The 16,126-nt window shown below is 34.1% G+C and overlaps 3 protein-coding genes and 1 non-coding gene across 4 annotated transcripts; 1 reads left to right on the forward strand and 3 right to left on the reverse strand.

Annotated features, from left to right (window-relative positions):
* Window positions 1–222: 222 nt before the first annotated feature.
* Window positions 223–10,126, reverse strand: Marf (Mitochondrial assembly regulatory factor). The gene is made up of 13 exons (XM_077437199.1): window positions 10,006–10,126; window positions 7,800–8,092; window positions 7,598–7,721; window positions 5,541–5,703; window positions 5,238–5,468; window positions 5,061–5,168; window positions 3,651–3,804; window positions 3,248–3,564; window positions 2,968–3,175; window positions 2,460–2,692; window positions 2,211–2,387; window positions 1,941–2,137; window positions 223–1,855 (listed from the first exon to the last, which is right to left on the reverse strand). The coding sequence occupies exons 2-13, from the start codon at window positions 8,002–8,004 to the stop codon at window positions 1,651–1,653; spliced, it is 2,322 nt and encodes a 773-aa protein (XP_077293325.1). The 5' UTR covers window positions 8,005–8,092; window positions 10,006–10,126; the 3' UTR covers window positions 223–1,650.
* Window positions 10,127–11,824: 1,698 nt separating this feature from the next.
* Window positions 11,825–12,667, forward strand: Coa8 (Cytochrome c oxidase assembly factor 8). Its single transcript, XM_077432741.1, has 2 exons — window positions 11,825–12,172; window positions 12,249–12,667. The coding sequence occupies exons 1-2, from the start codon at window positions 11,960–11,962 to the stop codon at window positions 12,456–12,458; spliced, it is 423 nt and encodes a 140-aa protein (XP_077288867.1). The 5' UTR covers window positions 11,825–11,959; the 3' UTR covers window positions 12,459–12,667.
* A 1,140-nt stretch (window positions 12,668–13,807) lies between these two features.
* LOC143913347 (uncharacterized) lies at window positions 13,808–15,851 on the reverse strand. The gene has a single exon (XM_077433112.1). The coding sequence runs from the start codon at window positions 15,840–15,842 to the stop codon at window positions 14,643–14,645; it is 1,200 nt and encodes a 399-aa protein (XP_077289238.1). The 5' UTR covers window positions 15,843–15,851; the 3' UTR covers window positions 13,808–14,642.
* Window positions 13,915–14,032, reverse strand: LOC143920500 (small nucleolar RNA SNORA69). The gene has a single exon (XR_013261348.1). It is a non-coding gene; the product is annotated as a small nucleolar RNA SNORA69 (small nucleolar RNA).
* Window positions 15,852–16,126: the final 275 nt, after the last annotated feature.

A 16,126-nucleotide genomic window follows, 5' to 3' on the forward strand; every position in this document is an offset into this window, starting at 1 on the left:
CTCTCATTACGGTAAAATTAAATTACAGTAATGACAAATTAGCATTACTGTAATTTAATTTGATTATTCATTATTAATTTGAAACTGAAACATTCACTTATCGAAACACATCCAGAAACGGGAACGGGAATTGCATGCGTTATTGTGGTATTGCAACGCATGCGAGGTTCAGCTAGATGTATATAAAAAAAAAAGTTCCAACATAAAAGTTCGTTTTTATTATATTGTGTTTAAACAAATGACATTTTTTTATAAATAATACATTTTTCAATGTAAACAATATCAACAAGCATTACTGTACAAACGAAATTCATAATTATGCTAATTTCACTATAATGTACAGATTTTTGTTTAGTCCCGCAAAACTAACTATAAAATGTGTTATAGCACAAGTCATTATTTAAAAAAAAAATTAAATGTGTTACAATGAAATTAAAAACACATACTTTGACTAGTACTAATAACAAATCATTCAGTTTTTTTTATCGTTTAATTAATACAAGTTTGCAAATGTAATCGGTTACAAAAATCTCTATTGCACATGCATTCCAAACGCATTCTACCAAACTTCAACGTTTCGCATTTGATCGAAGCTCGGTATCGTACGTTAAAGAAACCCGTACAAAACATCACTCCCCTACACTAGCACCAACTCACTTTTTAAACTCTTTCGAATGCGAATTTTTAACAAAAATAATATATATATAACACCATTTGAGAAATATTTGGTGCACTTTGACACTGCACTGCATGAAGCAAATCATCATATACATATACATACATACCCAACAGAATGTTCAATACCAATATTTATGTAAAATAATAAATACACATTACATAGGATGATTTCGTACCGTAGAAAACAAATTGTATTTCAATACAAATCAAATATCAACATAAACACACATGCATTTCTACATATAAATTATATATTTAAAACATATCACAATAAAATTGTCGAGTTTGGTTCATTTGTTTATATGAAGTTTTATTTTCTCTATTTAAAATATATAAAGCATGCAACTTCAATCTATAAACTTCACCATTCAATAAACCGGAACAATAATCCATTTAAGAACCTCTTCACTAACTGCGCTAATAACCTTAACCTTGTTTGGATTACCGAAACTATGTATATAAAGACTTGAGTAACTTATTTCATGAAATTGGACGATTATTTTTGACGTACCACAAGATTACACACAAGAAACACAATTGAGATAACTAAATCTTTATTTATGGTATTTTCAACGCCGACTTTACATGCATCATATTATATTTCATATCGGAAAGTTTGTATCATAAGATTTTATTTGAATCGATCATAAATTCAAATGAATAATCATTTAAAAGATTCGTATATTTAGAATATAATATATACATATTATTCAAGTGATTTGATTTACACAAACTGGTATACTTAAAACACTTCAAATCGATTAAAATGGTAACGAAACACATGCAACATGATCATTTATTTAAATATTACACAAACAATCACTTTCTAAAATGTTATAACACTGTAAATAATGACAAACGGGGTTATCCATATAATACGTTGACTTGTACGAGACAATATTCAATAAAAAGGGGAAAAAAGTAAACGAACATACAAAATATGTAACATGTAATAACAGTAATTTACAAACATTAATTTGCAGACTTGAGAAAGATCTCATTGAAAATGTCTAATTCATTATTAAGGTAATTTGCTGTATTCTTCAGCTTCTTCGCTGACGCCGCCGCTTTCTCCAACACTTGAATGCTCTTGTCTAATTCGTGCAATTTCGCATCCATATCACAACTGTCTTCGTCGACCAAATGGCACAATTGAGCAAAAGTCGTAGAAAGCTCTCTGTAAATAATTTAAAAAAAAAATCATATAAATGACGATTCATAAACAAAGTATGCGAAGATTACGAGTATGCAGTTTTATTCACTGTTGAACTTGGTGACTGCAATTAGCCGAAGTGAGATCGACAATAAGTCTCAGTTTACGTGTAGCATGTTGGACATATTGCTTCTTAAACAGCTTTTCTTTCGCTTTACTAGTCCACGTCAAACGTTCGTATGCGTACAATCCACCGTATAAAACACCGGTAACGGCTATAATACGCCATCCAACAGTTTTCAGCATCTGAAAAAATATATTATTACACATTTTACACAACCTCTTTGATGGAATGTATATATGTTTATGAAAAACTTACAAATCCAGCCAATAATAATCCACCCATAGTGCTTTGAGATGTGAAAGTAGCTAGTGCTATTTTTGAAATCACAGTCCACTGTTCTGCCGAGAGTGGTCCTATCTGATTCGAAACTCCGTTGTATGAAACGGTCGTTAAATCCATAGAATCGGCAGGCGAATTCATCGGTCGAGGCACCTGTGAATTTTCCAGAAACCGTATGAGCGGTTGGAGTACAGTTTTTAAGAAACTTTTCATAGTACAATTTACCATTTGGTTTGAGCCGTAGCTTTTGATCGCAAATCGATTGTAATTTTTGCCTTGGAACCTCTGGATCATGGCGCTTAAGCCCCAGCTGAATTGGAACTGAAGATCTTCTTCAAAGTCTGCACATAAATTTTCACAATTTAACCTGTACGATACTTGGAAAGGCTGTCGCCGTGTTGCTATGGTATTTCCGCTCGTTGCTATCTTTTCTTCGGATAAAAGGTCAGTTAATTTATCTGAAAAATACAATGAAGATTATAATTATTAACAGAAAAGAATTGTAATAGAATGACAAACTGAAACAGATCCACTCTTAGACCTGTCATTTTGAAAAACATGACAAATAGGACACAATACATCAGATGCTATTACACTTATACTAAGATTTATGTTAATATTTAATTGAAGTTGAAGATTGAGTTCAATTTAACATGTTTTTCAAACTAGGAGCAGGCTTGGTATTATAGAGGATTCTGTTACTATTGTATAGGCTTTGGATATAAAAAGCAACCTGTCATATCCAGCTGTACAGATTCGATATTAAGAGCTAGAGCGGTCGATAATCTAGCTTTCAAATTAGATCCCAGACCGTTTTCAACGTGTGAATGCAATTCTTTCTTGTAAAGATTGATTACGATAGGATCAGAATGAAAAGCCAGATTGAAGTCGTCGACTAAATTTGAAAGACGCCTGATTTCTTCATTCAATGCTCTGGAAACCTGACGAAAATGTATAAAACTTTTAAATACAAGTCAAAAATAATATTCAATTAGAGTGCATTTAAAAATTACCCTTTGTTCAACGTCGTCGACCATAAACCGGATTTTCTCCTTCATTTCTCTGGTGATGATCATCAACTGTTGCTCAGTCCTGTTGAGTGCTTCGTGAAGCTGTTCCTTTTCTTGCAGTTTTCCATTCCGCAAAGTGGTCGCTCGGTCGTGCACACTTTCCAATACAGTTCTAATATCAGTGGCAATTAATCTGCCTTTTTGAGAATGTTGATCGAACTTCGTCCGAACAGCCGATTGACTAATACACTCTTGGAACTTCTTTTCGAAATCTTGGAATTCAAAATACCTTGTTTGGAAACCCTCGGCTAGAGCACCAGCTGAAATTTCACAATAAAGAACAATTTGAATCGAATTCCATCGACATATGTAAGTTTATCGATAAACCTAAGATTACTTTACTTACAACTGGCAGGCTTTTGATCTTTCTCCCTCAACCGTGCTAAAAGGGCTTCTTTCGCTGATATGAAAAAAATCCTCTCTTCGGCTTCCTTTGTCGTGCAAACTTTCAATTCTTTTACTAAGAAATCGGCACACCGAGTAGCGTGCTGACTTCTAACCTGCAATGTCAAAATAAACCCTGTGACTAAAATACATAAAAACTTTTCCAACATATCATATTTTTTTGAATAGTGTTTGGTTTCAATTGAATATGTGCAATAAGATTGGAAGCCTGCCAAAGAAAGAAACGCATAAAAATAATCAAAATGATTGCAAAAGTAAGAATTTAATATCCATCAACAGTGTAGTATTAAAACCTCATAATCAAATACGATCAACATAGCAAATTAATTACACTGAGCTTTAAAAAAAAATACCGGAACAGAGACTAATCAATCCTTTAAAAATGTGACCCACTGACTATGACAATGGCTTACTCTTATTTACGAGATATGAGCGTTTAAAAAAATGGACAATTTTTACACATTTTTGGCTTTTGCAGTCTTTTTCAAAATTCGCCAGAAAATTAATTATAAGTATTTTAAAATAATAAAAAAGTTTTTTAAAAACAAACTTCATTTTTAGTTTTGTACATATATAATATAATATTAAGATATATAAATTATTATTTTGAATAAAAATACCAATAATTTTATTTTACTACCGCCATCTATGTATAAAACTAAAGACTACATAGAAGTCGCCCAGATTTAAAATTTGCAAACTTCACACGCGTCTTAAACGATATTTTATCTCTATCGTAATGGCGGCGGATCCATTTACTTATATCGATGACCAAAATGAGCAATATGGCAAAGTATGAAAACGATCGGATAAGAGGCAAACTTTTTCCTGAATTGTAATCGTAAGTGAAACGTAAAGGAGGTTTGTAAAAATCACAATCAATAAGAAAAAACATCTAACTACTGATTCCAACACTCACTTTTGACGCAGCAATACTAGATTTTGACTTAAAGTCTGCCAAAGTCAGAAATGTGTAAATTTTGCGCATTTTTTTAAACGCTCACATAAAATAAACGAAAGGAACCAACAAAAATAATTGTCACATTCGAATTCAGCGGGTCAAACTCAGCAGATTTGATCAGTCTCGGCTTCGGTAAGAAAAAAACGTGATTTTTTTTTTGTTTATATATATAGAACTTAAACTTCAGCAACGTCAGATAATAAGTGAAAAACAACACACATATAAGCATCGCCTATGAACTGTTTCAGAAACTGTCTAGTGTTTAAAATGATTTTTCACTGACCTGTTGTTGCTCATCGCAAAGCTTTCGATCAAAAATAAGGAATCCAATAATTATCGTTCCAAAACTGTTACTAAAGATATTCAAACTCAAACAAAACAGTCACCTACCTGATCTAAAAACTCCGGCTCCGACGCAGACGCGTCCCATCTATTATTGAGAATGAAAATATTCGGTTTCGATAGTTTTGAAGACACTTTGTGGAAGAAATTCTTTTCCTGCGAGAAATAACAAAAACAATATACCACACGCGTTACTTCAAATAACACCAATATCGACTGACTTACGGTGACCATAAGAGTAGATTCAGCATTGGCGACCAGGACAAAGACGTCAGCATCCAAACAGTGATTATCGATCCACTCGTCTAAATTAGGCGTTACGTCTACACCCGGCGAGTCGACGAACACAACATCGTCCCTCAACAAGCCGCACTTTTCTCTAGGCCAAAATATATGCACCAATTCGCATTCTTGAAGGCGAGAATCGCAAAGAGCATGAGCCAATTGTCCCACAGACTAAAATCATACAAGTAACGTATAAAAAATCATCGAAACATGCACTACCGTAGTATATACAGTTGCACGTACTTGAACATTATGCTTATCGCTTGAATTTTCAGTCATTAAATAAGCTTCGTTATTGTCAGATCCTTCAACCTGCAGGAAACAATTGGTGGTGTGTCCGATTCCACTCGGTAATATTTTCTCGTGTAACATGGCGTTAATCACGGTACTTTTACCGTTACTTGTCCTGTTGACGTTACAAAATAATGAAATATGCATATAATATAGTTCAATCTAATTTTTGTATACTACATTCATACATTATGTATATGTCTAAGTGTACATTTCGTTCATTGATGAACATACTAGTTTGTTCACACACAAACCAATCTGGTCAGTTGTAGTGTACACAAAAGAATAAATTGACATTTTATACAATGCGAATTCGTACAAACATCCACGGTAAATCAATGGAGAAATTTTTACAGCATTTTATAATTAAATAGGCGAACCTCAAACTTGAGATTAAAAGAATTTTCTCTCTTTTTCCGATTATGCTGTACATTAACATTAGAATAATATAATACTATGATTACTAACAAAATTAAATTAAAAGTGTAAAATAGAAAATGATCGGTAGATCAGTAGCTATTCAAATAGATATAAAATGTATTTTGAACATAATTTAGTAATAATAAAAAGCATTTAAAAATCCAACTTGAGATTAACAAGAGAGAAGCCAATCTATCAGGAACTGTTCCAATGAAAATCAGAAAAATTGGCTAACTCTGATAAGAAACGATCGAACTGGAGTGACAAACTAAGGTCTGGCCAGCAGCGGGACTCTAGTGGGAATCGAACCCGTGATACTCTGCTCAAAAGCATAATATTGTAACGTAGAGATTAGTTGAGTGGCGCTCGTGGACCGATGGTTTACTAGCGCAGATCATCTGATCTCTTGTTCCCGCCAAAATGGCCTCTACAAATGAATGAGCCGTATGCAACGGCCAATGGGATCGTCTGACTCATCGACCAATAGTTGTTGAGCCCAAACGGGTATACATATGGGGCGCTCTCGGCCTGGAAACCATTCCGACCTGGAGCGCCGACGAGAGCAGACCAATAAACGACTTCTACAACGCTCCTGCGTCTTTCTCCCCGATCTTGGAAGCCCCCTCTTCACGTCCACGCAACAATATGTATGCTAACCACTAATACACGCCGCTGGTTATATATGTATACTTACCCTGTGTTGCAATATTTTTTAATATTGACAGACACGGGAATTATTGCAACATCGTAATACGGGTTCGATACGATTTTCCATTTCAAATACACGGCGTTTCAACGTTTCAAAGGTTTTGACAACTAAAAATTTCATGCAAAACCCAGTGGGAGCCTATTTGAAGATAGCTTTGACTGTTAGACTGTTAGCGCTTAAACTAAAACCAATAGTTCGTGTATGAACAAACTAATATGTACATGAATGAACTGGAGTGAACACTTAAGACTGTAATATGTATAATACTATTCAATATTAACCCTTTGAATGCTGACCAACGCCGATCGGCGTTTTGCCAACGAGTCCATGAGCCTCAAAAACGCCGATAGGCATTGTATACAAAGTAAACAAGAATACTACCCGCTAAAGCCTTTCCAGGTAGCATTGAACATGAGTCGTGTAATCCGTGCCAACGTTTATAAAGACTGGTTTACACCGGAATATCTGAATTTATAACCATAGCAGAATTTCCCGATTGAAATCCCAAACTACCGAGTGTTTTAGATTGTGGCTTGGAATTTATATTGTGAGCATTACATTTTAACAACAATGAAGAAGATGGAAATAGTTTCAGAAAAATACATTAATTAATAGACTTCCTTTGTTTATTTTATATTGTTTCAAGATATATTAGAGAGTCTAAACACACCTTTACAAAACTCAAAATCCTCGGCGGTAGTGATCTAGGGTTTGTTTGGATTAGCTACAATTTTTAAACCAGCTTTCTATTGGATTTCTAAATAATTCTAGTTTGGAAATGTTGGCGAAATTTTCAGCGTGGCGTGCTTTCAACAGAAACGACGTCAGCACTCAAAGGGTTAAGTGGTTTGTTATTATTTCGATGAAGAGCAAAGCATACCTTCCAAAAAAGGCAACTTTCATGTGATCTCTGCATAAAACATCACGAATTGCCTTAACTTTTCCGACAAACGAGTCAACTTCTTTGACTTCAGCATCTTGAATTATTGACTTATCTTCAATTTCTACAACAAATTACAATGAATGAGTATCTAAACAATTTTGATCTGTGAAAATATTTCAATATTAATATTAAAAAAAACCTTGCAAAAACAGTATTGCATCCTTCGAATAATCATGGATTTCCACAAATATATCGTTTATCTTTTTTTTGGCACGGACAAAAACCTGTAGGGGAGAATCGTTCACGGTCGAAATCGTGCGCGTCCCGTTAGTAAAAAGTCCCAAACGATTTTGAGAACCGTCTCCGCCGACCATCGACGTTGCACGGTTCAAGTATGCCGCCATTGCAGCAGCCCGGAAAGTAAATTAGACCTTTATAATGACTTTTTTTAAAGTTTCACACACAAAATTTGGTACAGCATGCAGAAGTAAACTGAAACAAAGGAAAAAAAATAAAACGAAAATTGATAACACAAATTGTAGCCTTAAAAATACTACCACATCAAATATAAATTCATTGGTAAAAAAATACACAATATTCAATTACGACAAAAGTGCACACTGATTTGAAAAAAATGTATTAAACAATAATAAAAAATACACAGTAAAAACATGAGTGCTTTTTCTTTACTATATAAACATTGATATTTGATTGATATAACTTCCATTTAACAAAGAGAAAGTGTTCAGGCCACGAAATTTTGCAACCGAACCAATATACAGCGTATTTGTGAGTGTTAAGCAAATCAACATTAAAAGTTTACAAACTATAATCAGCGACCTGTTCATTTCTCTGCATTACTGAGGAGTAATTTTATCATCAGTTTCGTCCAAAGCTGCATGCAAAAATATTGGAATTGTTAAATATGTATGTATGTATGTATGTTTCATATAAAATTCCCTTATTTTAATCAAGTTTTTATATATATTTTATATTCCAAGAAAATAAACCAACTTCACATACTACGGCTCGAAAATTACAATTGTAAAAATATATATCTTCAGGTTACATACATTGCCGACAAAATTAAGTGGACACTTCAGAAAAAAACTTTAACACAGAATATTTTTGTTATGATACATTTATACACAATAGAAATAAATCAGTAATATTCATGATACTTGGGTTTAAAAAATTATACAAAAATTATTTGAAAAAACAATACCGTTTATTAAAAAAAAAAATACAGAAAAATGAGCAGTACAGACAAAATTAAGTGGACAGTGAGAAATTGAGATATATATATTTTTTTCAAAACTTGTATGAGAACCTTTGGAATTAATTACAGCCTTCGGTCTATTGGGTGTGCTTTCAACTAATTTTTGGTGTGTCAGCATCTATATATTTTCAAATAGTGGACAATTCATCAAAAAACATACTTTTATCATTGTAACCGATTTTTAAAATTTTTTGGTCCATTATAGACCACTAATTTTCTATGGGATTAATGTCAGGTGATTGAAGAGGCGACTCAAATAATTCAATTGTATCTTCTTCGAAAAATTTCATTGTTTTCTTCGATTTGTGTTTAAGGTCGTTGTCCTGTTGAAAGATGAAAGTACTCCCCAGACCCATTTTTTTCGACATTTTATTTTTTACGACACTACACGGGAACAATATTAACGAAACAACGGTCTCCTACCAAATTCAAAGGATAGAATGATAAAACAAAAAAAAAATTGAAGAAATCGTATCAGTAATAACTGAAATACATTCGTTCCGCGTGAACGAAACAGCTATAAAATATATATGTCAACGAAACAGCTATAAAGTGTAAGAAACGAAATGTCTAAATTAGGATCATAAAATAACACCCTTTTAATTTCTGAAAACTACAAAGCTCTATGTTGAATACTTTTTGAGAAAACCGCTTTCTTGAGTTCACCTAAATAGTGTCCACTTAATTCTGTCGGGCACTGTATGTAGATGCATATTTTTTTCATTTTGAACATTTCATAAACATTGATGTGACACGCTCAGATATGCGCGCGTTCCAACTCATACTTATACATATGTTCGAAATGATCTGAAATTGCAACAGTAAAAAAGTACACTGGGGATAACACATGTGGAGATGTAGTTTACTATTTTTCTTGTGTACTTTTGTGAGGTCTTTCAAATATGGTATACAGTGTATACAGTGCCGATGTGGTGACAGTTTTCAGGTTAGGTCGAGAGTGGGGTTGGGGGTTGGGGTCGGGGGTCGGGGGTCGGGGTTCAGTTGGCAGAGTTACGTAACGTGATGCAAGCGAGGATAGCGGGAGGGGTGGGGGTGGGGTGGGGTGGGGGGGCGCGGGTGAGGAAGTGAGGAAATAGGGGCGAGAGGGTTGCAGCAACCAACTCACGTGTGTCTCGAAGAGCCCCCAATGTCATGGCGTCATCGAGGCGGCGAGCAACGATCGACAAACGTCAACTCGATCCGCGCATCAAATCATCTGCGGCCATAACGCACCTCCACGTGACCATGTGACGTTTAACAAATCATTCTGCGTTTTTATTTAAATACGTTCTAAAATTACGACAGTGCATTCAATGGCAACTTCTGCACCCAAATATGATGACACTAAGCAATTGCGATTGCCTTTTAAAGAATCAAAATCCCGTCTGGTGTTCCCCATTGCATTCTATGGAATCGAGACATTGACCCTGAAAAAAAAAGAAAGGTACTGTAAGAATCTAGCACAACTTGTGCTATTACGAATCGAAACCAGTGATCTCATACAGTTCACACCAATCATCATCTCTCCTGAACAAACGATGCCATAGCTATAAAACACGTGTCTTGAAGACGAAGACAAAGCATCTGCACACGGCACGCTTCAGCAGTAGCTCCAGACACCAGAGTGAACCTCTGGAGTTCAACCAGCTCACTTCTCCGAAGCTCAACCTCTTCGTACATACAATAACCATTCTAACAAATGAACAAAAATAAACAATCCTCTTACAAACACAAACGGTGTTTTCTTAGACCGGGACACGGTCAACACATCTGTCCCGCGTACTAGTACTTTCTAGATGCATTCGAAATGAGTCCACCTTACAGCACAAACTCTGATTTGATGAAGACTCCAAAAATGAATTCGTAGCAAAGTATTAAGATTAGAAGTGGGGGTAGACAGTTTATGGGACAAGTACGCGTGTATGAGTGAGATTCGTGGGAGGAGCCGACGAAACCGTCTACTCCCACTCCTAATCTTAATGCTACTTTATGGTACGAGTTCATTTTTCGAGTTTTCATCAACTTGGAGTTTATGCCGTAAGGGCCACCGATTCGATATGTGGTGTTGGAGACGGATGATTCACATACCATAGACTGCAAAACGCATGAACATCTCCATCCCCTCAAAGAGACTCTCCACAACATGTAGGAAAAGGGTTCTTTCCTGTTTTGGCCATATGGCTAGGCAGAGTGTGGAAAGGCTGGTAGTCACCGGAACGTTGGAAGGAAGGCGATCGAGAGGACATTTATGGACTGCAAAACGCATGAACATCTCCGTCCTCAAAGAGCTGGAAGTTTCAAAGAGACTCTTTCCTAAGTTGGCCATATGACTAGGAATTTGGAATATGAAGAGCCTGGTAGTCACTGGAACGTTGAAGGGAAGACAATCGTGAGGACGGTCTCTCAAGAGGTGGTCAGACCAGATCAAAGAACTGCCGGGATCGTCCCTTAACGCTGTCCTTAAATTAGCACGGAACTGGAAGAAGTGGAGGTGGATCGTTCATCAATAACCACGACGCTTAGTATTGAAAAAACGAGGAAGAAGAAAAATAGCTAAATAATTCATTAATTCTAAGTATCAAAATTTTCTTATCATGACCGAACTGTTTAAAGCGAGATCAATATTTTATGAAAATATATTACCATTTCTACAATTCAGTTACTATTTACAATTTAATTTAATTTAGTTACAATTTAGTTTTTTTTTTTCGCTAATGAAGTGCTAGCAGTCAAATAATTTTTATAGTGATTACGTATCTCCGAAGACAATAAAATACAATCTTTCTCATAATCAGAAGACATTCATTAGCCACCAAAAATCACAGTTAGTCTTTAATAATATATCGATTGTGATTGTGATTACATCATAAGTGAAAATTGTGAAGACACAACGGTTTTTAAATGCGTCAAATTGTAATTTTGTAGTAAGGTCGATTTATTGTTTATTTAGATCAAATGTTGTGTCACATAGTCGGCTGTCAGCTGTTTGCTGTCACTTTAGTCGTACGATTTATAGTCGATTTCTGTATTGAAATACAACATATATGTATGTATACAAAGTGTTAAAATTGTAAAATAAAATGTTTCGGCTGAATATCGCGAGAACGATGAGTAAAATGGCGCAATCGTTCGATCTGGTTGGGCCACCATGCCCTCGTTCACATTTGCGACCAATCAAGTTAGTCAAATCACCTGTGGAATCTCAATTACAAGAACAATATCGCCGTGCTCGTCTCGATTTACACTCTTGGAATCAAGCATTTTGGGCCTCGCATAACACAGCATTTGTCAAAGTAAAACGCATCGGTAGTGTTACTGACAAAATAGCGAATCATTTTATTTTTAATCAAATATGTATGTCTGTTTCAGGAGCGAGAGTTGTTCATTGCTGCGAAGTCAAAAGGTGAAACGAAAACTTTAAGCGCTGATGAAATGAGCATTTTTTACAAAGCATTTTTGGATAAAAATTGGAAAACTCACGTTAATTACAATGTTCAATGGTATAAAAAGAATATATCATTATTTATGCTATCGATGAGAGTGGGACTTGAAAATATCACTACCAAATTTAAATTATGATATTTTGAATATATGTTCATGTGTAATTTTACTGCCCTGTATAATATTCTAATATTGATTACGATAAATATAATTTGAATTTAATTGTACTATAAAATAATAAATACGTATGAAGTAGGGCATCCAATCCCGGAAGGTTTTTTCCAATCCCGGAAGTTCTAGCACCGGGAAATAAAATGTATAAGAAAAATATTTTTTTTTTTCAATTGAATATTTTTGTATTTATTTAAAAAAATACACGTAAATACAAATATACTTAAAATATTAGTAATAATAAAATATAATAAAACAAGTATAAATAACAAAAAAAAAATAAAATACAGTATTCATGTATTTAGATATTGACGTATGGGCGGTAAGGAGTTTAAATTGTAATAACAATTTTCGAGCTTTGCTCCACGTTTACCATCAATTCTAGAATTTTGAAGCTCTTTTTTGACTATATTTGATAAATCTGGTGTTGTTGGTTTTTTTGACATGTGTTTAATTCTTTATTAAGTTTTTCTTGCAAGACTGTTCAACTTCTAGTTCGACTTCCTCTATGTCGTCGTCTATTACATGTGTTTCTGTATCTGGCTCTAAAGTATTATCTGATGATTTGGACATGCTAACAACCAGGTTTATTATTGATGATTTATTTAAGCGCTCAAAATTTAACAATGGGTTTTTATTCGTGTTGTCCTGTTCGCCCTTATGCAAAAACTGGAATAAAGAAGAAACATTAGTCCGGCGTTTGTTTATTTGACGAGCAAATGAATCCTTTAGTTGAATTGCTAAATCGCTGTTTTATATATTGTTCATCATAAAATTTATAGTAATGTCAGCTGAGAGAAGTGTTGCATCACAACGACAAAATGATTCAACCTCTTTACAGGTTCTAGCGTTTTCATCAAATCATGAATGAATTCAAATTCTTTCTTTTCAAATGAAAGAATTTGAATCCTCATCAATCAATAAGAAGAGGTTAGTAATGACTGTTCCATCGAATTTTGACGTCAATTTTTAATTGAATTTCTTTTCCGTATTGTTCAATATATATATATGAATGATTTTTAAACGAGCCGTATGTGTGGTTGGCCAAACTTGCTAGGGATAAAGTGTGTGTGGTATGCATGGGAGAGACCGGATGCGTGTTGCTATGGTCACTTGTTGGAGAACAAGCCGGACGACATGGTTATAATAAATAGATCTGACTGAATCTGCGCTTTTCACTTGGAATCCTTCACATCCGGATCCTATATATATATATATATATATATATATATATATATATATATATATGCTACAATATTTGTTCGGCACAAAATCATTCATAATATTTTTTAAAATATATATTTTTTTTTGAAAATGAAAAATGCATGCGTCCAGAACACGTGTTGAGACCGATGGTTGAAACACAACTAATTCTTAAAAATCCGTATAAAACCAACATTTTCGAGCGGATGACCTAGTATAACGTTGTTTTATGTTTTATAAATATTATTTTCGTAAAAATAATATTTATAAATAAATTTCTGCCAGCACCATAATCCCGGTATTAACACTACTTTCAACACCGGGATTCACGGTGCCAGAAAACGCTGTGATCCCGGGATCAAATGCCCTAGTATGAAGATTATATTATGTATGCACAATTTGTTAAATATTATAATTTTTTGAATCAGTGAGTCAGTAAGAGACTAGGAAGCGTAAATATGTAGCAGTAAAGCTTTTATAAAAGGCAGTAAAGAGTATGCTTATTGCCGTATACATAATTTGACATTGTGGTGGATTGACGTTATTTTTTTTTCGATTTCCCACTTGTATACGTTTTAACCATCAGTTAACCTACTTAGCTACGCAATAGAAGTTGAGCAACTCAATCGCGTTATGCTCCTTCGCTAACATTATGCTGCATTTACACGAGACCAATTTAAAGACATTCCATAAAGTCGAGCCAATATTCGTAGATTCCAATCCCAAGTCCAAGATTAAAATATTTCTAAAATTATTTTAAACAATATTTATAAAAATCAGTTTGGCAGGAGTAAGTTGAAGGAAATGGGAAGAGAACTTTCAAGGCAATTTCGCTTACAAGGGATATTTGTATTAGGGAAGCGTTATTTTACAAAAATCATACCTTTAATCTGAATACAAAAAATTGTATGAAATATAGGGAACCAAAATTACCTGTTTTGACTTATATTATTCTATTTTTATAACAAGCCTCTTATTAGCTTTCTTTCTTTGTGGCTTCACCCTAGTATGAATGTTCATGTGTGCTCTAAGATTATGTTTCGTAATACATGATTTTGAACAAATGTCACATTTGTATGGCTTTACTCCACTATGAATACTCATATGTGCACCGAGTAGATATTTTGTGAAGAATGTTTTTGAACAAATGTCACATTTGTGTGGTTTTACCCCACTATGAGTATTGATATGTGTTCTAAGATTTCGTTTCGTAGCATACGTTTTTGAACAAATGTCACATTTGTACGGCTTAAATCCAGTATGAATACCCACGTGTGCACCGAGATCATACTTTCTAGGGAATGATTTCGAACAAATGTCACATTTGTATGGCTTTACCTCGCTGTGAATACACATATGTGAACTGAGGTTTGATTTTGTGAAGAATGATTTTGAACAAATGTCACATTTGTGTGGCTTTACTCCAGTATGAGTACCCATATGTGCACTGAGTCGATACTTACCAAAGAATGATTTCGAACAAATGTCACATTTGTGTGGCTTTATCCCAGTATGAATACCCATATGTGAACTAAGTTTTGATTTTCTAAAGAATGATTTTAAACAAATGTCACATTTATGTGGCTTTTCCTTTCTATGAGTACCCATGTGTGAACAAAGGTTTGATTTTGTGGAGAATGATTTTGAACAAATGTCACATTTGTGTGGTTTTAGCCCACTGTGAATATTGATATGTGCTCTAAGATTTCGTTTCGTAGTATATGTTTTTGAACAAATGTCACATTTGTGTGGCTTTAATCCAGTGTGAATATACATATGTGCACTGAGTTCATATATTCTAGGGAATGATTTTAAACAAATGTCACATTTGTGTGGTTTTACCCCAGTATGAATATTGATATGCGCATTGAGAGATCGTTTCGTAGCATATGTTTTTGAACAAATGTCACATTTGTGCGGCTTTTCCCCACTATGAACCCTCGTGCCAACGCTTAGACTGTCTTTCCTGTTAAATGATGTTGAACCAATGTCACAATCATGCAGATTGTTTTCATGAGTAAATGATTTGTCTTGGAAATCTGTTATGTGGTCCAATTCAGAATGTGTAGAGCACATCTTATCTAAAGCTTTTTGTAATGACAATTCTTTCGCTAGATTGTGTCTATTGGTATCTATTATTGCTGCCATATTATCTCTTGAAGCAATTTTTCTTCCAGGGGTCTAAAAAATAAACCAAACGTTATTCAATTTAACATGTGTAACATTTTTATAGGTGATTATTAGATTTTCGATTGACCCTACAGTGCATGATTTTTTTATTTTTAAAAATAAAAAATATAGCCTAGTGTGAAATCGTAATTAGATTATGGGAAAAATAATAAAAAAAATCATGTTTTAATTTTTCTTTGTTTTTTTATTTAAAAAAGTGGATGATTCATATATGCATCATCATGCATTCATTATATTTCATG

The sequence above is a fragment of the Arctopsyche grandis genome, chromosome 1 (assembly GCF_051622035.1).
Source record: "Arctopsyche grandis isolate Sample6627 chromosome 1, ASM5162203v2, whole genome shotgun sequence".
In the NCBI taxonomy this organism is placed as follows: domain Eukaryota; kingdom Metazoa; phylum Arthropoda; class Insecta; order Trichoptera; family Hydropsychidae; genus Arctopsyche; species Arctopsyche grandis.

Excerpts from the sequence above, each read along its gene's own strand:
- LOC143913347 (XM_077433112.1), bottom strand. The coding sequence starts at position 15,842 with ATGGCAGCAATAATAGATACCAATAGACACAATCTAGCGAAAGAATTG.
- Marf (XM_077437199.1), bottom strand. The coding sequence starts at position 8,004 with ATGGCGGCATACTTGAACCGTGCAACGTCGATGGTCGGCGGAGACGGT. Across the intron at positions 7,722-7,799 it reads TGCAATACTGTTTTTGCAAG|AAATTGAAGATAAGTCAATA; the intron begins GTTTTTTTTAAT and ends AATTTGTTGTAG. Across the intron at positions 2,138-2,210 it reads GATTATTATTGGCTGGATTT|ATGCTGAAAACTGTTGGATG; the intron begins GTAAGTTTTTCA and ends ATATTTTTTCAG.
- Coa8 (XM_077432741.1), top strand. The coding sequence starts at position 11,960 with ATGTTTCGGCTGAATATCGCGAGAACGATGAGTAAAATGGCGCAATCG. Across the intron at positions 12,173-12,248 it reads ATAACACAGCATTTGTCAAA|GAGCGAGAGTTGTTCATTGC; the intron begins GTAAAACGCATC and ends TGTCTGTTTCAG.